This window comes from Dermochelys coriacea, chromosome 8 (assembly GCF_009764565.3).
Source record: "Dermochelys coriacea isolate rDerCor1 chromosome 8, rDerCor1.pri.v4, whole genome shotgun sequence".
NCBI classification, from domain to species: Eukaryota; Metazoa; Chordata; order Testudines; family Dermochelyidae; genus Dermochelys; species Dermochelys coriacea.
This window is the reverse complement of record NC_050075.1, coordinates 47260158-47287793: the sequence shown is the minus strand read 5'-3', so window position 1 is coordinate 47287793 and position 27636 is coordinate 47260158. Positions and strand designations below refer to the sequence as shown.

General features: G+C 43.6%; 1 protein-coding gene across 9 annotated transcripts in view; it reads right to left on the bottom strand.

Moving 5' to 3' along the window:
* SCYL3 (SCY1 like pseudokinase 3) overlaps positions 1-27337 on the bottom strand; it is a 31845-nt gene extending 4508 nt beyond the window's left edge. The window contains exons 1-13 of one of the 9 annotated variants that reach the window (XM_038414009.2): positions 27031-27252; positions 20324-20561; positions 19793-20080; positions 19112-19297; positions 18176-18289; positions 17028-17084; positions 15169-15271; positions 9053-9164; positions 7617-7694; positions 5875-6014; positions 4759-5036; positions 3797-3968; positions 783-941 (exon numbers count right to left, since the gene is read on the bottom strand). In XM_038414009.2, the coding sequence (XP_038269937.1) occupies positions 783-941; positions 3797-3968; positions 4759-5036; positions 5875-6014; positions 7617-7694; positions 9053-9164; positions 15169-15271; positions 17028-17084; positions 18176-18289; positions 19112-19297; positions 19793-19957 (1564 nt within the window). In that variant the 5' untranslated portion in view covers positions 19958-20080; positions 20324-20561; positions 27031-27252. Of the gene's footprint in view, positions 1-782; positions 942-3796; positions 3969-4758; positions 5037-5874; positions 6015-7616; positions 7695-9052; positions 9165-15168; positions 15272-17027; positions 17085-18175; positions 18290-19111; positions 19298-19792; positions 20081-20323; positions 20562-27030 lie in introns of all 9 variants that reach the window. The other 8 variants (XM_038414014.2, XM_043491133.1, XM_038414013.2 and 5 more) reach the window with 8 other exon arrangements.
* Between the last annotated feature and the right edge of the window lie 299 nt (positions 27338-27636).

The following is a 27636-nucleotide window of genomic DNA, read 5'->3' as shown; positions in this document are numbered from 1 at the left end:
GTACTGGATGCTTCAAAGTGCTGCTACAGGGGAAGGAAATGTAGGGCAAAAATGCCTCTTTGCCTCAGAAGCAGTGACCAGCTTCCTGCCTAAACTGGGAGGGTTACTAAGCTTGGTACATCTACCCAGCAAGTGCCCAGGGCCTGCTGAGTTGCTACTGGACAAAGGCAAAGAACAAACACAGATGGACATTTTGGATCAGCTTCCCTGTCTTCTCTAGAAGACAGGAAAGCAGCAAGTGTGTGAATGGTGCCAAGTGCAACTAGCTAGTGAGTCATGACAGCCTTCAGCTCATTGCTGGAGCTGCTCACTTACCTAGCTATGGCATGGAAGATCAGGACACAGCAGGAAACCTCTCTGTTAAAAGGGCCAGGGCGTTCAAAGGCAAACAGACATGTCCTCATGGGTACATATCTATATTGCTCAGCTTGCCAGCAGTGTCATTGTTTACTTCAGTCTTCTCAATTATCTTCTATCCATCCCCATGCAAATTGAGCACTGAGAGCCCCCCCTCCAGTACTCAGCTTTACAAAGGTTAAACCTACAAACTGTTCTCCTAAACATTGTGTTATGTTCTTCCTGTGTATCCTCCACTCTCCACATTTCCTAGCTCCTTTACCTGTCAGGTGCATATGGCAGTGAGTCACTCAACTGAAAATGGCACCTCTGTAGCCATTTCAAGTCAGCAGGAGGCAGCGCTGTTGTGCTTCCACCAAAAAGGATATTCTTCATTAGTGTTTAGCAGTAAGGACTGCTCCAATAAGAAAGCTCTGGAGGTTTACCTGTCTTTAAGGCCACCTGAGAGTCTTTTCTTGGCACATGTTTCTCGCTGCTGAGGGACCCGTTTCCAGCAATGGGGCACTTGGGGAACACACTGGAAGAGTTGTTCGGCAGGGGCTGGGAGAGCTGGCTTCTCTGGTTGCTGACATGAGTTGGGGAGTCTGCAGGGATACAAAGCAAAAACACAAAGGACACTCACTCAATAGCTGCTGCTCTGCTCAGAACAAAGGTACAAGAGAGATCTTCATTACGTTCAATTGCCAGCATGAAACCCAGGATTGCCCACAGCATTGTAAACACACAAGCCACCTTCATCCTCAGCACAGAGATCTGGCTCATGGAGATGACTGCCTAGCATGCAGTGAGCCAAAGGGATTCAAACCACATTGGATCAAGATGGAGGCTTGCAAGCACATGCTTATAGTAGTCATGGCCTGCACCTCTAATTCACCCACAATCTACTCCATTTTCTGCAATTTGGTGGGGTCTGGCAGATTCCTGGCAACTTGCCAAGGCAGCCCTTGAATAGGCAAAATTTACTTGGGCTCTACATTTGAGGTCTGGGTGCTTTGCAGACCCCTAGGTGAACGCAGCAGCCAACACTGCACTTTAATGAAGTGAAATTAATACAAGCCCCATTCACATCCTATTATTGTGCATCTAAGATGGCAAACAGTGTTTGTTTATCCATCTGTCTCCCCGACACAAGCTTCTGCTCTGCAGGGCACAGACACACAAGGTTCCAGAGGGATCCTCCTGTTATCTCCTCCCTTGGCTCCTTTTTCCATGCTGCGTGCACACAAAAACTCTCAGTGGCCTCGCATAGGCTGTGACGTAAACCAGAACTGGCCAATTGAGGTGTTTCAGCACACAGCAATAGGCAGCCAGCACTGGTGCAAATGAAGACAGTCACTATGGCATTGCCTGTGTAACACTAAACCCTGGCTGGATCAGCAGCAGTGGGGACTGGACCTTGGACCTCTAGATCTTAAAAGCTGGAGTCTCTTTTGCATGAGGTGGAAGAGCCAGGTTTATTTGCCAAGGCTGTAGCAGGCTCAACCACCTCTATCCGAGATCCATCCACCATTGAAGGTGGACAGAGCACCATACTGCGATTTCTGTCACCTTGTGTATCTGCACAGGTGCAGTCCCCTAATGTAACAGACTTTACACCAATACAGGGTGATTTGTATTGGTATGGCTTGTGACTGGTTCCTTCCGGGGTGCCATGTGGAACTGGGGTACCACTGAGCCCACCTTACCCACTAGCCTGGGCTCCCTTTCAAACTGTGGTGCTGTGATAAATTGCCACGCTCTCCAACCTTGCTCTTTCATCAGCATACAGATAGGGACACACCCAGCTGCAGCTTCTCACACAGATGCCGAGATCAGCTCTGCATGGGAAGGCTTAGCTAAGGCACCACCTAGTTGCTAAGGCACACCCCCCCCGGAGTGCAAATCCAAAATTATACCGTCTTGCGCTGCACAGGCACCTGTACAGCGCAAGCTCATAAAAATTCACCCCCTCCCTCAATGTGGAGACACATATGCAACAGCTTTCTGCCCCAAGTTATAATTTGCACACACACTGGTTTTAGACAAAAACAAAACAAGTTTATTAACTACAAAAGATAGATTTTAATTGATTGTAAGTGATAGCAAACAGATCAAAGCAGATTTCCTTAGTAAATAAACAAAGCTGCAAACACTAAATAGGTAGGATATGAATTAGCAAATTCTTACCCTGAATGATAATCAGACTGGCAGATTCTTAAGAAACAAGCTTCCTTGGCTTTCCCAGGTTTTTATATACAGGCTAAAATTCCCTCTAGCCTGGGACCATCATTTCCCCCAGTTCAGTCCTTGCCTCTCTGGAGTTTCCAGGTGTTGTTGTTGTAGGGGGAGTGAGGTACCATCATGATATCATTGTCCCCCTTTTATATCTTCTTCCTACTTGCTCGAAAGCTCTTTTGCTGTGACCTGGGTCAAACAATTCCCATTGTGTAGTGCTATCTCTGAGAGGTTTCTATTGTACACAGTTCCTGGGGTAATCCTTGGGCTTGTATGTATTTCCTCAATAAGCCATTAACATTGTTTGGCCTTTTTACAGTTGTACCTGAAAGGCTACTTGTGGGTGTTTTCAACCTCACAACATGTTTCAACACATACATAACCAAACTTCATAATTTGACATATGATGATAGCACATGTAATCCAACAAGATATTACTGTCTAGCAGATCAAGACTTTTAGAATGTTACCACCTCACAAGGCATACTTTGTACAAAACATATCCTAATTACATGACACTGGTGAATATTGGGGTGCCAGGGTGTCTCATGGCTTACTCCAGTTTCCAATCCAGGTAAGCTGCACCAGTGTGTAAATTGTGCTATTGTAAACTGCCTACCGTGCCGGAGGGGTTGTGTTAGTGTAGCTACGCAAGGCTGAAATACAGATATAGACAAGGCCTAAAGCTAACATCAAGACAAAACCAATTAGCTTCTGCTTTTTCTTCCCCCCATCAAGGGGGCAACAGATCAGTCACAAACAGTTAAAATGTCCCAAGATGCCAGACACAAGGTCCACTGCTCCATTTAATACCATGTTGTACTAAAAGTCAGAGAGCTAACTGAAATTTTAACTATTTAGGAGGAATTGGTTACAATACGAAGACTCCTCACTGTCCCTTTAACAAAATGGAAAGTTGTGGTTTTGTTTATATATGGCTGTTCCAGTGAGGTCTTTCAACAGTGCCTTTGCCCCTGGTGGTTTAATTCCTCTACATCTCACTGGAGCAGCTTGTGGCAGGGACAATCTGTTGTTAAACAAGTTACCCCAGTTCTGTCTTTGCAGATCACTTTTTCACTGCCGAGGACAAGAGGCCTTCACTTAACAGGCTTATCCACATGAGGGACTCTCTCTAGAATCCCTGTCCAAGCAGCACAGGCAAGAATGGACAGCACAAACCAATCTCACTGTGCTGCAATCCCAAACTCTTTTTGCATTTACCTACCTGCTGGCGAAAGGTCCGTAGTTTTAGTGAAACTCGGTGCGGAGCGTTTGAAAATCTTAGTTCTTCCACCCCCCACAACCACTTCAGGTCCAAGCAGAGATACCAGAACTGCTAAGCCGTGCAGCGTTATCGCAACAATAGAGTCACTGGTATCTCGAAGGCCCAGTAGCACCTAGGACAAGAACACCAGAAAGCTATCAGAAACAGCAAAGAATCTGAGCAGCATTTTCTTTAGCTCTTCCATTAAAGATGTTTACAGCATGTTTCTGCTGTTCTTTCATCTAGACAATCATGTAGATAACCACTTATGAAACTCACTATTAGTGTCATCTTCTCTCTGACAAACAAAATACAATATGTATATCACTTCCCTGGGTAGGAAAGTAGTCTTACTCCCCACTAGGATTCAAAGCCTGATTCATGTTACCAGTTAAAAAGGGTCACTCATACTAGCTCCTTGTGAACACTGGACCGCTTTGCAAATAATTTGGCACATTTCAGAATAATCATTCATCTCTGCTCAAGAGATATTGGAGTGGCATAGGATGGAGAGGCAGTGTATTGTCATAAGAGGAAGGTTGTGAGTCAAGCTTGTAGGAGTTGTGGGAGGGGAGGAAGGAGGGGTATCCTAGCACTGGAATATCTATATATTCCAGGAACACTGGCATAGCTAGGGTTAGGGGGGCAGGACTGGAATATCAAGGGGTGCTGCGGATCAGGACTCAGGTACCCTGGCGTAGCTAGGGTGAGGGGGCAAAACTGGGTTAGCGAGGAAGGCTCTAACTCGGGATGGAGGTGAACTGACTGAACTGTGAGGAGGTGCATGGGTGCCAGGTCTGGAATAAGCAAAGGGAGCTGCATGTCAGAGCTCAGATGCATTTGGCAGAGTTGGGTGTTTGGGGAAAGCTTACACAATTTGCCTGCACTGTGCTTGACTGTTGCCAGGACTAGGAGATCTTTACTTGTAATAAGCAACAGAGGCCATCCCAGCAGCAGAATCCCCACACTCTTGATACGCCATGTCCAGTCCCGTTGTCTGCCTCATCATTAACCTGTGGCAATATGATGTTTTTCAACTCTTCCTGCGTGAACAGTTCCGCGTAGGTGTCAATGTGAGACAGCAGCACCACTCGCACGTGCTCTTCGTGGACCTCGAACAGCTTCAGCAGCACAGGAGTGACGTGCGTCTGGAATAGGGCTGGTGACAGCAGGCAGGTGGTCTCACTTTCTCCAATTTTATCTAGGGAAGAGTTGGAACATGGGACAGGCTACCTCCCAGACCAGAGACAACTCGCTTCAAGTTAAAGCTGCTTACAGTTGCCACAGCCAGCGGCCTATGGGCTTGAGGTCTGTCACCGAGGAGCCCGGTTTGAATCGTAGTCCTAGGGCCACGTTCTCTGGGTCAGCAGGAGCCAGGAATGCTGCAGAGCTAGCATGCTCAGGACATCGGAAGGGTGGGGCAGGAATATTTGCATTGCTTGACAGTGACCCCTCTTGGCAGCTAAGGGCACACAAGTCCCTGTGGCTGCTTAGGCAAAATTGTGAAGGGGAGGGAGCAAAGAAAAGGCACAGGAACTACTGAGGGAGAGAGACAGAGCACTTCAGCAGGGGAAAGGAGGGAGAGTGAATGCCTCCTGGGGAGAAAGAGGTTGCCCCATGCCAACGAGGTGGCAGAGTAACCTGCTGCCTTCCCACAGCTCAAGCTAGGGGACAGCCTTGTTATCTGTAAGAATGCTCAGAGGGGAGGAGGAGGAGGTATAAGCCAGCTGCTGCTCTAAGAATGCCCATAGTCCTGGGGAGGGCCATTTATAGCAGCATGGAAGAAGGCCAGACAATTGCTAATCCCCTTTTCAGCAACCACAGGAGGCATGTGACAAAGGAACAATGGAAAGTTTGATGGACAGGGGTACTCCCATTATTCTGTATCTGGAATGACAGAATCTTTGGTACTTTACCTTACAGTACTTGCTTGGCTTAAACAAACACCACTATTAAATCCTCTGTTCAAATTAACTAACCCCTCTGATTTCACTCCAAATGAAGCCATGTTTGCTCTGAAGAGAGAATATTCAAGTCACCTTTCTTTGGACCTAGCAGATGTGGAAGAAAACTCTTGACAGCTACTGGCTCAGCAAACACAAGTTGATTGAGTAACAGAGGCACCAGCCGGGAAGCTATCAGCTTCTCTGACAAACAGGCCACTCTATCCATCAGGAATCTGTTTTGAGAGAAAGAAGAGTTAGTATGAGAGTAACTTTTTGGTTTTTTTAAAATTAGATTATGACTTGGTTTCAGAATGAGTTTCCATTAAATATCCCTTTCCCCTCTCTCTCTCTTTAGACTGTGCGCTCTTTGGGGTAGGGATTATCTCATGGTGTCTGTACAGTGCCTGCAACAATGGAGCCCTGATCCTGATTGGGGGATATAGGCCCAACCTCAAAACAGATAATAAATAATAAAGAAAAATGATACGTCCTGTGAAATCTCACAGCCAGGCTACTGGCTGGCAAGGATTACACCAGACAGAGCCAGCCAGCCAGCCAAGCAAGCCCCACTCAAATTCTGTAGCCAGACTATGAAAAGTTTTATAATAGTTTTATAAAAGACGGAACTTTTATAGCAGCATGGAAGAAGGCAAGCATTTTTATTCAACAGGACAATGCCTGAACAAGACTGCTTCCCATGCAAGGATGGACATCAACTCAGGAAGACCTTCCCTTAATCTAAGGCGAAAAGTATTTTAGGAGTGATCTGTACAGGATTGTTTTTAAATAGTTCTTTACCATGTATAAAGATGACCTGAAAGTTGGAAAATTCCAGCCAAAAGAGTTCAGCTGTTTCCAAGAGTGAGGCCAGAGAAAAATACATTTTACCATAATAAAAAAAATTCTAACAGTCTTATCTTTGAGAAGTTCTAGTGGTGCCAAAAGTCTTAGTTATGGGAGGAGGGTCTTGGATTCAGTTAATCAAATGAGCAGCATTACAATGAACAAACTCATAATACCACACCCCTTCTTCCCCTGCCATCACACACAACAGCACCATGATGCTACAGCATAGTAATATCCTGAAAGTGACACCATGCCTGATGCAAAAGTAAGGGAAAATGGTTAGTTCTGCCATATAGTCCAAGTGGGATCTAAATAAAAAAAATCTTCTAAATTAGTCATGCTTCTCCTTGTCTGTACTGAACAAACTAAACTAAATTTCCCATTTTGGCTAGTGGATAATATACAACCTGGTTTGTCTTCACAGCCTACCACCCAAGGGAAAGCTTCTGTCCTTGCTTTTGCCTAAGTTTCCATAGAGAATCCAATCAGATGTCTAAAATACACGTGGGATTTTAGACAACCACGTCCACCACAGTCTAGATTTTCTAGCTTGTTCCCAGGGACCAACGGGACCAATTATCTCTGCAACGAAAGTACTTGCTGCTCACTTAGTTTACCCATGGTTTTTACTTTTCTTGGCATGACAACCACAGTGATTAGCTGCACATAGAAAATTGTGTAGATACCATTTCCAAGAAAAATGAGCTGTTCAGAATCAAACCACAAAGCAAAGGTGGTGGCAGGTATACCCTATTCCATGCTAACAATGGATCTTCTTGGAGTTTGTGTAAGATTACATTAAAATCAGAACACGCTGCTGCTGTTCTGTGTAAGAGATTGAGATCCACAGATAGAGGAAGTATCATCCCAGCTATAAGCCTTTTAAAGTCTTGCCGAGATCCCATTTTGAACATGACAAAGTCATCCTCCCCCCGTCCCCCAGTAAATGCTCTCCACAAAGGTTAAAGCTCTTAAAACTTTTCACTTACTTGAAAAATTCAGTTTTCTCCTCCTCAGTCTTCAAGGTTAAACTTTTCAGAAAGTTCACAACTTCTAGAAAATCATTCCTGACCACAAAAAGAAAGAAGGCTAAGCATCAGGAACTTGAGATTCAAGAAATCCACATCCTGCATTAATCAGGCACATGGAGGAGGAAAGGGGAGTATCAAGTCACATGACATTGGACTGGGAACATCAGAATGACAGTTTGGGCTTCTTGTATTCTTCACTGCATCTGTGTGCTTCAGCCCCCCATTGCAACCACTTCTAGTAGGGATTCAGTCTCCATGGCCCATTCCATTCTTAGCCTCTCTTGAGGCTATCAAGGAGGCCAGTGAACGCAATTTTGTGATTTGGACATCTGTCCATTAGAAGCTGGACTGAAACCAAGAGTAATTTCCTCAGGCTGCTGGTCTACAACTGGAATTGAACGATGCAGCTATATATAGTATGAACTGGGCAATAGTACAGATAAGTTTATGGAGGAGATGGGATGATGGGATAACATGATTTTGGCAATTAATTGATCTTTAACTATTCATAGTAAATAGGCCCAATGGCCTGTGATGGGATGTTAGATGGGGTGGGATCTGAGTTACCCAGGAAATAATTCTCTGTAGTATCTGGCTGGTGAATCTTGCCCACATGCTCAGGGTTCAGCTGATCGCCTTATTTGCGGTCAGGAAGGAATTTTCCTCCAGAGCAGATTGGAAGGGGCCCTGGGGGTTTTTCGCCTTCCTCCGTAGCATGGGGCACGGGTCACTTGCTGGAGGATTCTCTGCATCTTTAAGTCTTTAAACCATGATTTGAGGACTTCAATAGCTCAGACATAGGTGAGAGGTTTATTGCAGGAGTGGGTGGGTGAGATTCTGTGGCCTGCATTGTGCAGGAGGTCAGACTAGACGATCATAATGGTCCCTTCTGACCTAAATATCCATGAATCTATTTGCAATCTCCTGAGCATGCTACCCAAATTATGGTAAGAAAAGGAAATTTCCACAACAGGCCAGTAACACTACTCCAAGGCAGCAACATTTAGGTGATGGCAACCACAGGTCTGTAGAGACTGGAAGTAAAGGTGGATCTAAGATAGAGGTACCTCTAATAGCCTTGTCTTCCATGCCATCCATCAGCACCTAACATGAAGTAGGGGAGATAACATATGTGATGCATGGGAGTGTCACTATTCCAGCCATCCTGCTGAAAATTCAACAGCCTGCTATGAGGGTTATGAGGACTTCTGAACTTAAGGAGTCTCCTTGTCAAAGATCCCACTTGAAAACATGTCTGAGCTTGGTAATTATGTTTGCACTTCATGAATCAAACAAGAACCAACAACCTTTCAAAACAAAATGAGTGACATCAGCAACACAGAAGTGAAGAACAGGGAGCTATATCCAAACAGATGAAACATTCATTCCCTCACCTGAAGAACTCATGAGACAGTAAGTCGGATAGTGGTGGACGACACTTTGGATCTGGATTCAGCAGCGTACAGTGCAAGGTCTGTTGAAAACTGGAGAGAATATCCGCTGAAACTGAAGCCAGAGCGAGCATTAGATTTCTTTCCCAGCACTGTGTCCAGACTATACTCAGAGACTACCCCTCCCTCAGCTGCAAACTTACTATTGTTTAGGTGCTGATGGGTAGCAAAATAGTCCAGAGCCGCTGCTATTGCTTAGTAGCTGTCATAAGCCTCTACCTTTTTTTTTTTTTTTTAAGAAAGGCCATTTTCCATCAACCTCCTCCTTACCTGAGCCATCTAGCCACTGAGTGCTGATGAGTTTAGGGAGTAAGCATGGACAATACAATGCATAAAAAGCCAGTTCTAAAGGGAACACTTTCTCCTAAGCATTGTCCTCTTAACCAGAGAAGGTTCTTTTGAGCAGCTCTCTTTTGCCTCACGCATCACATTCCCACTGCAGCAACTACAAACATCCTATTAGAGAAGACAGGCAGGACATCAACTAAGAGCTCTATTTGGTGTCTTTACAACTAAAGTCAGCTGGACAATTATAGGCATGGGCAGACTTCCATGTGAAGAGATAATAAAAATGGATTCTTCAAGAAACAGATGAAAGAGGTAGACATGATAGAGGTATATAAAATAGGGAGGGTTACAGAGAAGTGAAATCATGATCTTGTGTTGTAAAAGTATAAATAGGATAAGAGGCACAATGGTCCAGTGGTTTGAGAACTGTCCACGGAACCAGAAGACTTGGGTTGTATCCTTGGGTCTGTCACTGACTCCTCCCTGGGAACCCGGGTCAAGTCACTGCAGCTTTCTCTGCCTTGATTTCTCCATCTATATACTGGGAATAAAGATATTCACTCCCTTTCTAGAGGGCTTTGAGAGCTACAGATAAGCACTACATAAGAGCTTATTGTTAAGAACAAGGACGCTCACAATGACAAAAGGCAGCAAATTTAACACTAAAGAATAATTTTCTCTCTCACACCTCCTGTGCATAAATAATTACTATTGAGGCAAAGTTTAATATGATTCATCATTCATTCGACATCCATGGCTACAGTAGCGAGGATAAAAATGAAGGGATATCAAACTTCATTCTTCAAGCTAGGTAAGTGGTGGAGGGTTTTGTGGAACATTGGTCCACCATCTATGGAAAGAAGGGGCTGTATAGCTCAGATGGCCTCCACCTCAGTAGAAGGGGGACCAATCTCCTTGGAGACAGGCTGGCTGGAGTACACAGGAAGGATTAAGCTAAAAGCAAAAGGGGAGGGGAAAAAAGACTATACAAGCACATAGCACAAAATCAAGATGTTGAGAACAAAAATCAATCAAGAAATTCTTGTATTGCCTATACACTGTTGCTAGGAGCCTGAGTAAGAAACAAGATGAATTGGAATTACTCATTTATGAGCATAAATTCAATCTAATTGGTATTACTAAAACCGGATGGGATGATTCACATGATTGGAATGTTAAAATCAAAGGTTATAACACATTTAGGAAGGACTGAGTGGGCAAAAGGGAAAGGGGCATGGCACTCTATGTCAAAAATGGCATTACCTGTTTCCAAGTCATTGATAACTCAGCAGAAAATGATATTGAATGCTTATGGATCAATGTTCTAACAGATAAAGCACAAATAAAGCTACAGACCATCAAATCACTCTAGGGAAATGGATGACCTCCTCCAAACACACCTGTCTATAATTCATAGGAAAGAAACCTAGATGATTGGAGAGAGGGGGTGGGACAGGACATTAATCTGAGTGACATGCTGGAGGTCTCATGCTTCCAGGACAAAAACAGCCTTGGGATTTCTAAACATTGTTATCTGTAATTTCCTAACTCAAAAAGTGTTGCTGCCAACATGGGGGAATTCTATATTGGACTTAGTCCTAACTATAAAAAGGAACTAAAAATCACAGAACTAAAAGTTAATGGTAGCTAGCTTAGGTACAAGTGATCATGACTTGCTCAGATTTATAATATGCAAGAAGAAGAATATTCAGACCAGTAATACTTGGTGCTTTAAAAGGACCAACTGCAAAAAGCTGAAAACAATTATGAGCCAAATCAGCTGGGAGGAAGAATTTACCAGAAAACTGTGAATGATAATTGGGAATCATTTAAGGACACCTTACTAAGTGCCCAAAAAGCCAAAATGCCACAGTTGAGAAGGAAGTCCCATGCTAGTTAAAAATCAAACTTTGTTTAGGAGTGGAAGTGAAGGCAACTGTAAAAAAAATAAAAATAAAAAAAGAAACACAAATGGAAGAAAGGGGAAGTTGATAGAAATGAATATAAATCAGAAGTTAGGAATTGTAGAAAACCGAAAAGAGAAGCCAAGAGACACAAGGAGAAATCCATGCCCAGTACAGTTAAGGACAATAAGACAGTTTTTTAAATTACTGGGAATAGGTCTGTCAAGCGATTAAAAAAAAATAATGGCGATTAATCTCACTGTTAAATAGAACACCATTTATTTAAATATTTTTGATGTTTTCTACATTTTCAAATATATTGATTTCAATTATAACAATACAAAGTGTACAGTGCTCACTTTATATTTTTATTACAAATATTTTCACTGTAAAAACAAAAGAAATATTTTTCAATTCACCTAATACAAGTACTATAGTGCAATCTCTATCATGAAAGTTGAACTTACAAATGTAGAATTACATACAAAAAAACTGCATTCAAAAATAAAACAATGTAAAACTTTAGGGCCTACAAGTCCACTCAGTCCTATTTCTTGTTCAGCCAATCGCTCAGACCAACAAGTTTGTTTACATTTGCAGGAGATAATGCTGCCCACTTCTTGTTCACAATGTCACCTGAGAGTGAGAACAGGTGTTTTCATGGCACTGTTGTAGCCGGTATTGAAAGATATTTACATGTCAGATGTGCTAAAGATTCATATGTCCCTTCATGCTTCAACCACCATTTCAGAGGACATGTCCATGCTGATGACAGTTCTTCTTGATAACAGTCTAAAGCAGTGCAGACCGATGCATATTAATTTTCATCATCTGAGTCAGATGCCACCAGCAGAAGGTTGATTTTCTTTTTTGGTGGTTCCGGTTCTGTGGTTTCCACATCGGAGTGTTGCTCTTTTAAGACTTCTGAAAGCATGCTCCACACCTCGTCCCTCTCAAATTTTGGAAGGCACTTCAGATTCCTAAACCTTGGGTCAAGTGTTGTAGCTACCTTTAGAAATCTCACATTGGTACTTTCTTTGCATTTTGTCAAACCTGCAGCAAAAGTGTTCTTAAAATGAACATGTGTTGAGTCACCATCTGCAACTACTATAACATGAAATATATAGCAGAATGGGGGTAAAATAGAGCTGGAGACATACAATTCTTCTCCCCAAGGAGTTCAGTTGCAAATTTAATTAACGCTTTTTTTTTTTTTTTTTTTAAAAAAAGCATCATCAGCATGGAAGCACATCCTCTGGAATGGTGGCCAAAGCATGAAGGGGCATAAGAATGTTTAGCATATCTGGCATGTAAATAGCTTGCAATGCCGGCTACAAAAGTTCCATGCGAATGCCTGTTCTCACTTTCTGGTGATATTGTAAATAAGAAGTGGGCAGCATTATCTCTCATAAATGTAAACAAACTTATTTGTCTAAGCGATTGGCTGAACGAGAAGTAGCACTGTGTGGACTTGTAGGCTCTAAACCTTTGCATTGTTTTAGTTTTGAGTGCAGTTATGCAACAAAAAAATTTACATTTGTAAGTTACACTTTCAGGATAAAAATATTGCACTACAGTACTTGTATGAGGTGAATGAACAAGTATGGTTTCTTTTGTTTATCGTTTTTATAGTGCAAATATTTGTAATCAAAAATAATATAAATTGAGCACTGTACACTTTGTATTCTGTGTTGTAATTGAAATCAATATATTTGAAAATGTAGGAAAACATCCAAAATATTTAATAAATTTCAATTGGTATTCTATCTAACAATGCAATTAAAACTGCAATTAATTTTTTTTTTAGTTAATTGCATTCATTAGTTGCAATTAATCAACAGCCCTAATTAGGAACAAAAAAAATCCTTGGACCATGGTATTGGTCCATTACTAGATGGAAATGGTAGAATTATCAATAATAATGCAGAAAAGGCAGAGATGTTCAGTAAGTATTTCTGTTCTATATTTGAGGAAAAACAGATGATACAGTCTCATCATACAGTGATAACACTCTTTCTATTCCACTGGTATTCCTGGAGGATGCTGAACAGAAGCTACTAAAGTTAGACATTTTTAAATCAGCAGGTCCAGGTTACTTGCAGCCAAGAGTTTTAAAAAGAGCTGACTGAGCAGCTTGCTGGACCATTAACATTGCTTTTCAATAAGTCTTGCAGCACCGAGGAAGTTACAGCACACTGGAAGAAAGCTAAGGTTGTACCAATTTTTAAAAAGGATAAACAGGATGACCTAGGTAACTATAGGCCTGTCAGCCTGACGCCAATCCAGGGCAAGATAACAGAGCAGCTGATACGGGACTTGATTAATAAAGATCTAAAAAGAAGGAAATGTAATCAGTGCAAATCAATATGGGTTTATGGAAAATAAATTCTGTCAAACAAACTGGATATTTTTTTTGACAAAATTACAAGCCCAGTTGGTAAAGATAATAGTGTTAACGTAATCTATTCAGACTTCTGTAAGGGATTTGACTTGGTAACACATGACATTTTGATTAAGAAATTAAAATGATATAAAATTAACATGGCATACATTACATAGATTAAAAACTGGCTAACTGTAAACGGGGGCGGTGGCAAAGGAGACAATTGCCCAGGGGCTCAGGCGATTTCAAAGGGCCTAAGGGTCCCCGGCCACTGCAGCAGCTGGGCTGGCAAGTAAAATCACCCGGGTGGGCTGCAGGACAGGGCTCCTAGGCACGTGCGGGGTGGTACCAGCAATGGTGAAAGCCAGCCACCAGCTAGTGCAGCAGGCAGCAGCTTGCTGGACACCAGCCAGCACAGGTGGAGCACTGCCCAAATGTCAGGTAGACCACATCTGTGCGGGCTGTACAGTACTGTCCTGCCCTGGGGCCTGGAATTGCTGTCGGCAGACTTGTTTGTCGTGATTGAGCTCTTTGAGTCTATTTATTTAGTTTAACAAAGAGAAGTTTAATAGGTGACCTGATCACAGTCTATAAAGTAGCCCCTTGGGGAACAAATATATAATGATGGGCTCTTCAATCTAGCAGAGAAAGATATAACATGATCCAATTACCAGAAGTTGAAGCTAGACAAATTCAGATTGGAAATAAGATGTACATATTTAACTGACAATAATTAGCAACTGGAACAATTCATAAGGATTGTGGTGGATTCTCTAACTGATTTTAAAATCCAAATGGGATGTTAGTCTAAAAAATATGATCTAGGAATTATTTTTGGGAAGTTGTATGCCCTGTATTATACAGGAGGTCGGACTAGATGATCACCATGGTCCCTTCTAGCCTTAGAATCTATATGTCATTTTTACCTTTTAATTGCAGGGAAGGATAAATCTTTATAGAAATTTGTATTTACATAGTTCCTTTGACTGAGCATCAGAAAGTGATTTACAAAAGATAAAGCCATCATCATGCACAGGGGAAGTGAGATTTTGGAATCAGACATAGCATCCCAACAGCCAAACCAGGGTGCCAGCTACTGGACAATCCTCCCTAACACCACTGTACCCTAGTTTCTATTAAAAACAAATTCCCATCCCAGTCACTGATGCCTGGATTGGACTCCCAGTCACTATGTAAGATATACAGAAAAAGCAACCACCACGAAGTCTCCTGTCCTGTGAAGGACAGCATGGAACAGGAAACGCTCTTATGGGAAAATTTCTCATTTCCAAACTATGTGGAAAGTGAAATGGACAATCACTTCTCTGCAATAAAAGTTTTGTCATGCTTCTTCTGAGACACTCTTTCCTATTGGAAAATGAATACTTTGGGTCATTCATGCAAGGAACAAGCTACATGGGAAAATGTGGTGTGGGAGGTAGTGAAATAAAGTCATTTTATTCCTTGTCTTTGAGGACTCTCACCCTGATCATTTAAGAACGTCAGCAGATTTTCAACCATTGTTCCAAATGAATAGGCATCCCGGGCATGTCCATGGCTCTCAGGAAGAATTTTGAAATCTGCAGACTGAAAAAATCATCATCATAAAGCAGGAGCCTACTATACAGTCTCTATGAGTATCTACTCTCTCCTTACACCCTCCGATTCTTTGTTTAGTACCATTACTCCACTCAGTGCATTACAAGTGGAATATTATGTGAAACTCAAAAGCCTCTAGAGCCTTAAAGAATTTACAGCCTAGACACACAAACAAGAACATCACAGTTAAACAGTGCCCCATGAGTTCATCCAGCAACTGTAAGCCAGAAGCTTTCTGCATTTCTATGGAAACCAATGTTAACCAGGAAAAAAGAACTCACTCTCTTCTAGTCTGTAAGCAGTCTGCATTACATTACAGACATGACAGCTGGTTGTTAATAAGGGAAACACGTGGACATTAAATGCAACAGCGCCACAAAACTATGTAGCTTTGAAAGATCAACAACTTCTCACAGCAAATGTTAGCTGAATGAGGCTTTAGCTTCTTTATAGTTTAAAGATGAGCATATTGCTTGCACCAAGTTTTACAAAATGAAATTGGTGAGTTTTAAAATACAAAGGTTCAAGATGATGATGACATTCTTTTCTGAGTGCAGCTTACTCGCTTCTTAAATTTTGACTTTCTGCATAGCACAAAAATTGTCTTCAGTTTCAGAACTGGCATTCTTAGAATACATGTGACCGGATTGCTCTTGGGAGTATTACATTTACATAAACAATCACAACAAGTGGCGTTCGATAATCAATCTCTATACATGCCCAGCAACCTTTTAAATACACTAGAACTGGCCTGGTCTTCTGGCCAATTTCATCTTCTAAAACTCAGTGCAAAAAAATTTGCTTAGCTTTAGAATACTTAAAAATACCAGAGTCTTATTTGGCCAATGTTGGTTCTGGAAGATTATTGGCCAGTCTTTTGATGGCTATTTAGCTGTGTGGTCCTCTGGCAATTTAACAGAAACAGTAAATAATATAGCAGGCCATTTACTTTAAGACTTCCTAAGGGAAACAGAACCAGTACCTAGCAAGAGTACAGAATGCTTTTTTGAAAAAGGAAAACTATGCCTAACTTGGGGTCTTCCTTGGAGATATGAACTGTTTTCAGAGTTATAAAATAAAGACATGTTCTATCACATTCTATGTAGATTCATCCCGATAAAGAAGAGTTAGGGGGGAAAAAAAAAAGCATCAACACAAAAAACTCTCTGGCAGATCTCGGAACATTTGTTCATCCTACAATCACCCTCCTCTGTAACTGTAAAGCTCATCAACTGTGGATATTTATTGCTGGGAAAAGTGTTTTGTATTTATTTATCAAGAGACAGATAGAAGCAAGTATTGTCATTTCACAATTTTAAAAATTAATAATGTAAATTTATATGAAAAATGGCAAGTGTAGCTGTTCGGCTGGAAACATTTGGGCACAGTTGTAAATATTAAGGCTGGGACACAAACATGAAAAAATATTCGCTGTTTGGGCTGTTGCTCTGTCATTAACTTAGTCCATTGAGTCATCTCCCCCTTTCACAATATACAAGTTATGGACAGTACAACACAATTCTGAAGTTATTTAGATGGACATATCCCTCCACATCTAAGCATGCTCGATTTTATATAAATCTAAAGAAATACACACACACACACACGTGTACGTAGATAGATAGATAGATATAGGCAGAAACTGCTTTCTGTGCTTCATTTGCTTCAATATAGAAAACCACAAAATCCTGCAGCAAAAACAGATTAACTTCTGATCAACCTGGAGTATGGCAATGCTACTCACCATCTCTTCAGGAGGGATGGCTGCCTGGTCCCGCACTGACTTGATAGCATGCAGGAACTAGAAAGAGGAAAGAAAAACTTCATGTTAAATGTTTTGAGCTAATCATTTATCACTCGGTGAGTTGGCGCAAGCAGCAATGGATGAAACCCAGCTTTCCCCCCACCCCCCTTCTTCTCCCTCTCTCTCCCCTCCTCTCCTCTCCTCTCTCTCCATGGCCAGTCAAGACTGGCTGAACATACAACAGTGGGTTTCCCCTTTCCACATTCAGTATAGAATATGCCTCACTACCTTACCAACCTGGAAGGATAGCTCTGGGGTCTAAACATCAAGGGTAAAACACTGAGATGTCTTGCAGTCGCTGAATCTTACTAGAGTCATTTCTGCCTTCTGCCATCCCTACATGCTGTACCTGGACCTCTGGATCTTTAATAATGGTGGGATTTTACTTCAATGTCCTTGGTCAAAATTTTACCTCTTGTAATGTCGTGCATCACGCAAGGTACCAATTGCCTGGCCAGCTGTTCCTCTGCAGGAGGTGGTAAAATGGTTAGTGATGCTATGTGGGTACAGTTTATGAAGCATGTGGGGATCCGTTGGAATGAAAGCTAGAATGTATTTGAGTAGTGCCTCACTGCAGCACTGACTGCACAGGATACAGCTGAGTTCAAGACAGACCATTTTCCTGCCAACATCACTAATGTCCAGTGGAGATGCCAGCAGGGAGAACCAAAGTGCCCTTTAAATGAGTGAGGATGTTAACCTGTTTTAATCTGGATCCAGCTTTTCTGCTTCAGGGAAAGAAAGCAAACTCTTTTACTAACCAGTAGCAGCAATAGTAAAGAGGATAGACCTCAAGCTTGTTCCCACCCACCCTCCCTCTCCCCAACCCTAGCACCCCCTTGCAGCCACTTCTGGTCCCCTCAAATAACTACCTGACTTACCCACATATGGTCATTTATGGTAACTGTGTCCTTAGAGCAAGCATTCAGGCCACTGATCTGGGAAGCAGGCTGATACGCTTTTAATATTAATTCTCAATTTAAGCAATTGGATGCACTTTAAATTTGAGCAAAGCTTTCTAATGATGGAGCCCCAACCAGCCACAAACCCTTGTTCCAAGCATTGCAAGTGGGTTGTTTGGCTTTTACCTCTGGGGTGGCTTCATTAAGGTTGCAGACTGTTTCCATTCCTCCTAGTTTCCAGTGCCCATCCTCACTTACAAATACAGATGATAAACAGATGTTGTTATGAGTTAGGTTTCCCTAAAATATAAAACGAACAATAGACCTGGGGATCGATGAAGGCATTAAATCCTTGTTAGCACTAATTAGGTGCGCTAATGATCTGAGAAAAAGCTACTGAAAAGTACACAGATCAGCATTTATACTGCAAGTTCCTTAATGGTTTTTGTAGGCCATACAGCACCTTTCACAAGGACTGAGGCTTTAAAGGCATCCAAGTTTAACTATCACAGTTCTTTTACTCTAATTGCAAGTTAGAAGAGGCCCTCCATATCTGAGCACAAAGACTTAAAGTTACACTGGCTTCAGATCTGGGATTTGCTAATTCAATCCTGAACACATGCCGAAAAAGCACTGCTAGACCCAGGGACAAAGTCTGATCTCTCATGTACCACCAGGGTGATAAACAAATATGTTATGCTGAGAATCCATTTCCAGCAGCATTTGTTCATAGCTCTGACAAGTCATCTGATCTCAGGCCATAAAGTCATGACATTCTCAATTATCTTCCCTGTTCTGGCTCTTCAGATACATTTTATCATCATTCATGGTCTCAAAAACAGCTAGTGAGAATTCTTTGTACCGCTTAAAAGCGGTCTGGGACACCAGCTGCCAGATGGTATAAAGTACTATTTTCTATCAGTTTGAGATAGCTGCTAATGCCATGTCACAAGTGAAGTGAAATAAAAAGCCAGGGAACAAGAAACGTGAGTTTTAAGGTCCAGTACCTCACAATCATCCAGGTAAACCCACTGATAAAGCCTTCCCTCTCCTCACATAATCCTGTTTCTGCTGGGAGCCCAAACCCTTACACATTCACACCTGTTTCTCTTGGGCACTTACCCTGTCATGAAGGAAGATGAGAGCTAGCAATAAGTCATAGATCCCTGCACAGATCTCATCAGAGGAGAGCATCTCCAGCGCCATCTCCAAAGGCTTTACACGCTCTGTAACCAGGTGAATCCCATCTGTTTCCACGGTACAAGAGAGGAAGCGCAAAAGGCATGGGTGGCGCAAGGTTTTCAGGTGCTTCAAAAACGACAAGGAGGAAACAAGTTGGTATATATCCCACATCCTTTATAGGCAGGGGATTTAGTGGGGATTCATCACTTTGGCATGTCCTCACATGCAAGTGCTTAACCACACAACCTTAATGCCCTTTTAAGTGAGTTTTCTGGAGGGAATTATAAATTCCAATCCCACTCCCTACCAAAATACCCACCACCACACACTGCTCTTATTTTGATCACACTGTATAATGTTTCTTGTCATATAAAAATCTTATAAAAAAACAAAACAAAACTTGTCTTTGGGAGCTGTGAGTGTCCCTGTAATTAAGGAGATCTGCTAGAAGCAGGGATCATTATCCTTCAAACGTATTATGAATTAACCTGTTTCTTCCTCCTCCCTTCCATGGGGCTTTGAGGACATTCATGTACAGGAACTGATAGCTTCACATTGGTACTAGAAAAGGAAGAGTAAATTAGAAAGAAGCTTGTTATTCAGTAAGGCCATGTTCTCTACCTTGGCAGCTTTATTAACTGTATCTTCATTCTCTGTTTTATACACAAAGACCGAGGCAAGCTTGCCATCTTGCAATGCAGCTGGGTAAATTGTGAGTCCAGTCGGTAACGTATATGGTGGCTCTTCCAGTGTGCAGCTCTTTAAAGCACTGTTCTCCGAGCCCATCACTTGCAGAATTAGGCCGTTGTGGAAGCTCTCTCGGTGTCAAACAGGCCTTAGGGTGAACAGAGGTTTTTCAGACAACTTAATTCCAACAGGCACCGTCCAGTTTATTCTTCAGAACATTTTCTGAAAAGTGTGAAACAAAACATCAAAAAACCCTCATCTTGTTGATGTGCTTGAGTCAACACTTCTCTCCCTGGAGTTTCAGTAGATAAAAATCTAAAACTCAGTCATTTATTTTGTAAAGGTAATTAAGGGCTTGGACAGCTCTAGAGATAAGAGACTTTAGCTGTGGAACAGGTAAAGCACAAACAACTCAGTGCAAGCTATACCACAAGATACTGCTAATATGATCATGTTTACACTTACCAAGAATTGACGCTGCTGCAATTGATGCAGTGGTGGTCGATTTAGCGGTCTAGCGAAGACCTGCTAAATCAACTGCAGAGCGCTCTCTGGTCAACTCCGATACTCCACCAGAATGAGAAGATTAAGGTAAGTCGACGGGAGAGCGTCTCCCTTTGATGCAGCGCAATATAGACGCCACGGTAAGTCGACCTAAGCTATGTCGACTCCAGCTATGTTATTCACTGATGTAAATTCACAGCTGATGTAAAAAAACCCAAAAAAACACAAATAATGAATATCGAGGTGAGGGGCTCCTCTTTCCATCACCAAATCCCCTGACCCATCTCCCTAGATCTAAATATTTCATTAAGTAAAGCTACAAAGAAAATTAAATGGAATTAGAAAGGTCTGCTACACCACCCTGCTGGTGCAGTACCGACAAATGAAGGAGTTCCTTAGTCTCTTGGGTGTTGCCTTATATACTTGGTATATCAAGCAAAATTCACCTCCACTGCTGCTCAGTTGTAGCAGGTGCATCATCACTGAAGTGTTGACAGAACGGCGGTCGCAGGAGACACCAGCACCGAAGGATTGATTGGACACAACTTTAAGTTTCTACCACCATCACCCCAATTCGCCTCTTTTTGTATGTGTAGCTTGCTCTGACACGCCTTAGAACTGAATGTATTTTCCTCCTGACTGCCTTCTCTCCATCTGGTAAATGTTGGCAGACAGGTAAACCTAACCCCCCTACCCTTTGCGCCCCCCCCCCCACTGTATTTATAGTGGAGATGAAGTTAACATTAATTTTTGTTTTACTTCCTTGCTTGTGAACCAGCTCTAGAAGATAACAGTGAAACCACACGCAATATTCTTCTGGGGGCAGAAGCCCTTTTAAAAGCATTGGTAGGTTAGCCCTGTGCTCTGTAATCAGTGTGGTGCTGGCAGGCTACCTCAGACTATGAGCAAACCTTTCTCCATGATGTACCCAAAACTTTGGTCTCTCAAATTATCAAAAATTAAAATATGTAGAAATTCAGGCTAAGGGAAGGGAAATCATGTCTCATCTTTGAGGGTATCTGCTCAGCACTGTGGGGATCAGAAAGGAATTCTTGATCTACCCCACGTATAGTATTTTACATAGCTGGATGATTTCATTATGGTAGTTTTCGCCTTCCTCTGAAGCATGAAGCACAGACTACTGCTGAAAGCAACATAACACACTTCTTGACCTCTTGGTCTGATTTTTATAAGGCAAAGCTTCCATTCTGGCTTCTCTCTAGTTTTTTCTCCCTTCCCAGGGGTCATTAATCTGGATATGTTTTGGGAGATTTTTCTGTTATAGATTCTTGGTTTTCTTTTCACTTATTGCTTCAATTAAAAATAAGTTATCTAACGGGTTACCTTGAAAAATATGGTGCATTACAGTTTAAATGGTTCATATTAAATGGATAAATTCTTATTAATTATGTAATAAACCAGTTCAATCCATATAGCCAGTGTGAACTTTGGGAATGAACAAACTTTTTTTTTTAAACAAATGTAGCTAAGTATGAAAGTGTGTCATCTGCAGCTACAAGCCCAGCAGGGGGCACCCACAATAGTGGGGTATTGATTTTATACAAGTCTTACATAAACACTCATCTTTTTATGATTGGACAGCAATGGAGAGATGGCTGTTCTATAATTAACAGATAGTTAGAATCCTGCATATGCTTCCCGGTGGGATGTATCTATTTTAATAAAGGTCAGATGTGGGGACTGAACTGTTTGTGTCTCTTTGAAGACTGGAATATAGTACAGCTCCTTATCTGCCTTCTCTGACATACAACCCACTGGTTTGTACTAACTACATGGATGCAGGATGGCATGAAGGATATGAACTAAAAGGCCACTTTATATCCAAAAAGTGGCCAAATTTCAGACCATGCTTATATCTGATATTAAAGAGAGAGTGAAACACTTTCTACAGAAACAGAAAAATTCACTTTCAAACACAAAAGTACTTCTTTTAATGGGGAACCTAAGTTATTTAGGACACTTTTTTGTTACCTTCAGCAGATGGCTGTTAGTGTGTACATGCGCATGCACAGGAGACCATGGGGACTGAGTCCATAGAATTTGAGAATGGTGCCTATAGAATAGCTCCTCAAATACCTAAACAGTCCTCAGTTAAACAACTTCACTGTCTAAAAGATCTCTTGCACACATTTCATGGGTCCAGACTTGTAGGTTTAATCCTGAGAAATTATGTTTTTACCTAAATTTGACATTTGAACATTAACATGTAATAAGCTGTGGTCATCTTGAATTGTGTTGGAATGTTTCATGTAACTCTATGGGGACTGGGGAAAGGACAGATTTCTATTACCTAACCACAAATAATTTGAGCACACTGTCTTAATTGTCATCAGAGCTGCCAGTCTCAACATTAGCTTCAACTTGGGAGTGATATGTCCCTCCCTGGATCACCTGAAACAAACATATCACTTGGCATCCAGATTGACAATGGCCCTGTTACTTTGGGATCTGATAGCTCAACAAGACTGCTACCATGTCAAATCATTAGAGAGCGCTTATCAAAAATTGTTGATTTGTTTGAAACAGTTTATTCAATCTGATAATGACTTGATTTTATTACCCAGACTGATTTTGTATTAACCCACTTTGTTCTAATTGAATTTGCTTATATCTACTTTATTTTATGTTTTTGTTTAAGTAGTTGGGCCTAGATTTTTTAAAAAGTATTTAGTCATTGCTCCATTCAGCGTTTCAACACTTAACTGACCTAGGAGCCTAAGTCTCATTTTCAAAAATAACTTTAGGATATTAAGAGATTTAGTGCCTAAGTGCTTAGGACACGTTTGAAAGTGAGACAGGCTCCTAAATCAGTTAGGCATTAACACATTAAGGGTGCAAAAATATCTAGGCCTTAGTTAATAAAATAGATACAACTGGAAATCTGAGTGGTTTGGATTTTTTTTATCTTCACTGACATCAAGACTCTGGATCGGAGGGATTCCAGGGTAAATACAAGAGGCATCTCTGTGGCCCAGGTAGTGGCAGTCCACACAACTGTTCTATAGTCCTCTCATAACTGGTGCCTGAACAAAAACAGTTACCTTTTGAAGGATAGTTGATTTACATAGTGATTATTTCTTTCAATAAGCAATGTTGGTTCCAGAACCACTTTGGAGGTGGTGGATACCAGCTGATCAACCTAAAGGCTGACCAATTCCCCACAAAAAGTCTACGCTCCTCACATGGCACAGATTTAAAATAACCTGGGTAATTCATGTGCTGCTTTGCCATTTCAAATTCATGCTGATAATATCCCACACTTCAACACAAAAGAGGCAGATAAACACTTTTTTCTCCAGGACTGTCAAAGGAGCACCTTTTACAAGCACTAAAGACATTTCTTGTTGTTTGAGTCTTTCATCACTAAAAACCTGCAGATAGCCAGATATGTGTTCATCCCTTAACTGCAAAGCAGGAACCACGTTGAGTACCCTTGACTTTCTATCTTTGTGGTAGAAAGGGATTGCCAAGTGACTCCAGCTTCTTAAACAGAGATCTGTCCAAATGCAAGAATTTCATTACATGTCCCTCCAGCCAATTGTCTCCTGACAGCTGATATAACAAGCTGCAAATACTTCATGTCACTGCCACCAGAGTCAGGAGAGTTCTTCTCTCACCTGACTAAACACCAAGCTCACTTCATGGACTCGGACAAAAATGCTTGGTATGGAGTTTTAGGAAAAAAGTCATGTGCAAACATCACCTCCCTTCATCCAAGCAAAAAGCACTTTTAGGACTCTAAGCATAGTAGGAGCTGAATGAGTGGAAAAAACAGGATATTTCATATCTTGATTTCACCTATCAGTTTACCATAGAAAGAGACGACCATCTGCAACAAACCAATTCAAACAAGAAATAGTGGCAAAGAACTTCTCACCTTTCATGCAAGGAATTCCAAATATATAATTGCCCCATGGAACATTCAGTATCTTTATCTTGGGGTGCAAGAGAAACAGTAGCTACCCAATCTTTTCCTAGTGAAGGTCCCCATCCCCTTTTGATGGATTGGGTGCCCGTTCACAATGCGTTACCCATATCACATCCTGGCACAACTACCACCTCTCCATTTTCTTCTCCCCCCCTTCCTTCCCTTTCTTCCATTTTCTAGCTCTCTATTCCTTGCTTGCTTCCCCCCTTTCCCTTTTCACCAGAAGGCTGTATAATCCTTGGGATTGAGGGTTGATTTGTAGATCCATGGAGGTGGGCATCATGCCCTCTTGTGGTGGAGCCAAGTAAAGAGTAGGCTGCTGTCTGAGTTTGTAGCCCTGTACATATGAACCACCACAATCAACGATTCATTCAGTGCTGCCCTGGGAGCAGATGAGTAAGGAGTCATGCATTTTTATCTCCACTCATCCAACATTATGCAGCTTTCCATTCATCCGGTCCTCCACCCTGCAACCTCTTAAACTAGTCTGATACCCTGCCCAGGCTAGTGCAGCGCTTCCCTACAGCAACCATCCCAGTGCCACCTTTGGGTGTAGTGCACAGATTGAATTTCTAAACTTATCACTTACTACATGAGTCAAACTGCCATCCTGAAGTTCGCACACACAGCTCATGAACAACCCTACAACCAAATACAGTATGTGAACAATGGAAAATGGCATCTTTTGGCAAGAAAGTAGATTTCCATTTCAGCCTTCCTTGAGGACAGCTGAAAATTTGGAGATTGGGGATTGGAAAAGATATGTTTTAAAGTTCTGAAAGGTACTTTGAAAGCATCCGGTCTGCTTCAAACTACAAATTATTTATTGACAAGTCACCCATAACAATTCCAGGGTATCGAGTGAATATATATGGGGGAAGTATTGTTCCCCAGACTGGATTTTTGGTACCAGGGGATAATATCTGTGCTGCTGAGTTATAAATAACTTTAGTCATCTAAGGGCCTAGTGAAGTCAAGGAGAGTTGTATCATAGCCCAAGCATATTTGTCCCCAGAAAGCACAAAACTCCCATAGGGTGACTGAACTGCCACGTCATATTTGCACTAGAACAAACACCCATTGAAACCCCCTGACAAGAAATAAACATCCACTGAGACCCCATAACAAAGCTGCTCAGACCCAACAGGGCCCTTAGGAAGGAGGTCAGTGCACCTGGCTCCTGTGATCTTGCCCCGGTGTCATCACAGGGACATGGGACGGTATCCCACTTTGTGCCCCAAAGTCACCTGATAGACTCATGGGCCCTGGCAGGCTGACACTGGGATAGCCTGGGGAGAGATTACTGACCTCTGGGGGCAGCCAGTCAGTGCGCTGTCAAGCAGAACCCAAGCCCTGAGCCAGGAAAGGATCTACCTCCTATCACACATCCCCTACTTCTCCCACAGATAACCCCTGCCTCCCCCACCTTAACCCTGCCCCCATTACCCCACCTATAACCCCTGCCTCTCCCCCCACATTACCCCTCCTTAACCCTGCCTCCATTACCCCCGGCCTGCCCCACCGATAACCCATGCCTCTCCCCCATTACCCCTCCTTAACCTTGCCCCCATTACCCCACCAATAACCCCTGCCTCTCCCCCCACATTACCCCTCCTTAACCCTGCCTCCATTACCCCCGGCCTGCCCCACCGATAACCCATGCCTCTCCCCCATTACCCCTCCTTAACCTTGCCCCCATTACCCCACCAATAACCCCTGCCTCTCCCCCCACATTACCCCTCCTTAACCCTGCCCCCATTACCCCCGACCTGCCCCACTGATAACCCATGCCTCTCCCCCATTACCCCTCCTTAACCCTGCCCCCATTACCCCCTGCCTGCCGCATCGATAATCCCTGCCTCTCCCCCCATTACTCCTCCTCAACCCTGCCCCCATTACCCCTCCTTAACCCTGCCCCCATTACCCCTCCTTAACCCTGCCCCCATTACCCCTCCTTAACCCTGCCCCCATTACCCCTCCTTAACCCTGCCCCCATTACCCCTCCTTAACCCTGCCCCCATTACCCCCGCCTCTCCCCCATTACCCCTCCTTAACCCTGCCCCCATTACCCCCGCCTCTCCCCCCATTACCCCTCCTTAACCCTGCCCCCATTACCCCTCCTTAACCCTGCCCCCATTACCCCGCCTCTCCCCCCATTACCCCTCCTTAACCCTGCCCCCATTACCCCGCCTCTCCCCCATTACTCCTCCTTAACCCTGCCCCCATTACCCCCGCCTCTCCCCCATTACTCCTCCTTAACCCTGCCCCCATTACCCCCGCCTCTCCCCCATTACTCCTCCTTAACCCTGCCCCCATTACCCCCGCCTCTCCCCCATTACTCCTCCTTAACCCTGCCCCCATTACCCCCGCCTCTCCCCCCATTACCCCTCCTTAACCCTGCCCCCATTACCCCCGCCTCTCCCCCCATTACCCCCCCTTAACGCTGCCCCCATTACCCCCCCTTAACGCTGCCCCCATTACCTCCTTCCTGCCCCATCGATAATCCCCGCCTCTCCCCCCACATTACCACTCCCCATTACCCTCTGCCTGCCTCATCACTAACCCCCCATTCACCCACTCCCTAACCCTGCCCCCAATTACCACCTGCCTGCCCCATTGATAACCCACCAGCCTCCCCCAAATTACCCCTCCCCCCACAATGCCCCCTCCAATGACCCCATTTGCCCCGTGGCTCGAGGGGGCGAGGAGCCCCCCTCACCTGCCTTGCCCGCTCCGCTGGGGGAGGGGTCTGGGCTCGAGTCTCCACGCCGGCCGCAGCCCCACCGACAGCCTCCGTCTCTTCCCACAGCGCCAGCGCCGCCGCCCGCCCCTCCAGCTTCCGGCCCGGCCCCGCGCCGCGCCGCGCCGCACCATAGAGTCGCGCCGCCGGCGGCAAGAACGCCTCCCGGACAAGCAGCGCGGCAGCGGCCATCTTGGGCTGGGGTAGGGCGGGGGAGGCAGAGGGTGAGGTTGAGGCTGCGGGCGGAAGGGCGGAGCCCGGCCAGCGCCTGAGGCTGGAGGCGGCCATTTTGGATAGGGGCAGAGAGGCTGGGGGCTGTATGGCCGGCTCCAGGGCTGCACCCGGCTGTGGGTCGAGGGGCCGCCTTGCTGAGTGACACAGGCAGCCCCGCTCCCCCGACCTCCGCATCTCCTTGGGGGTCGCAATGGTCTCCGTGCGGGGAGACCACAGTGCCTGCTGGCCAGGAGCTGGAGGGGGCAGCAATGCCCGGCTCCTCCCCCCAGGTCACGGCCCCCCGCCCCCCGGGCGGGCTTGGCTCCAGCTGCAGTGTGGCTTCAAAGGCGGCGCCCCCAGAGCAGCTGCTGG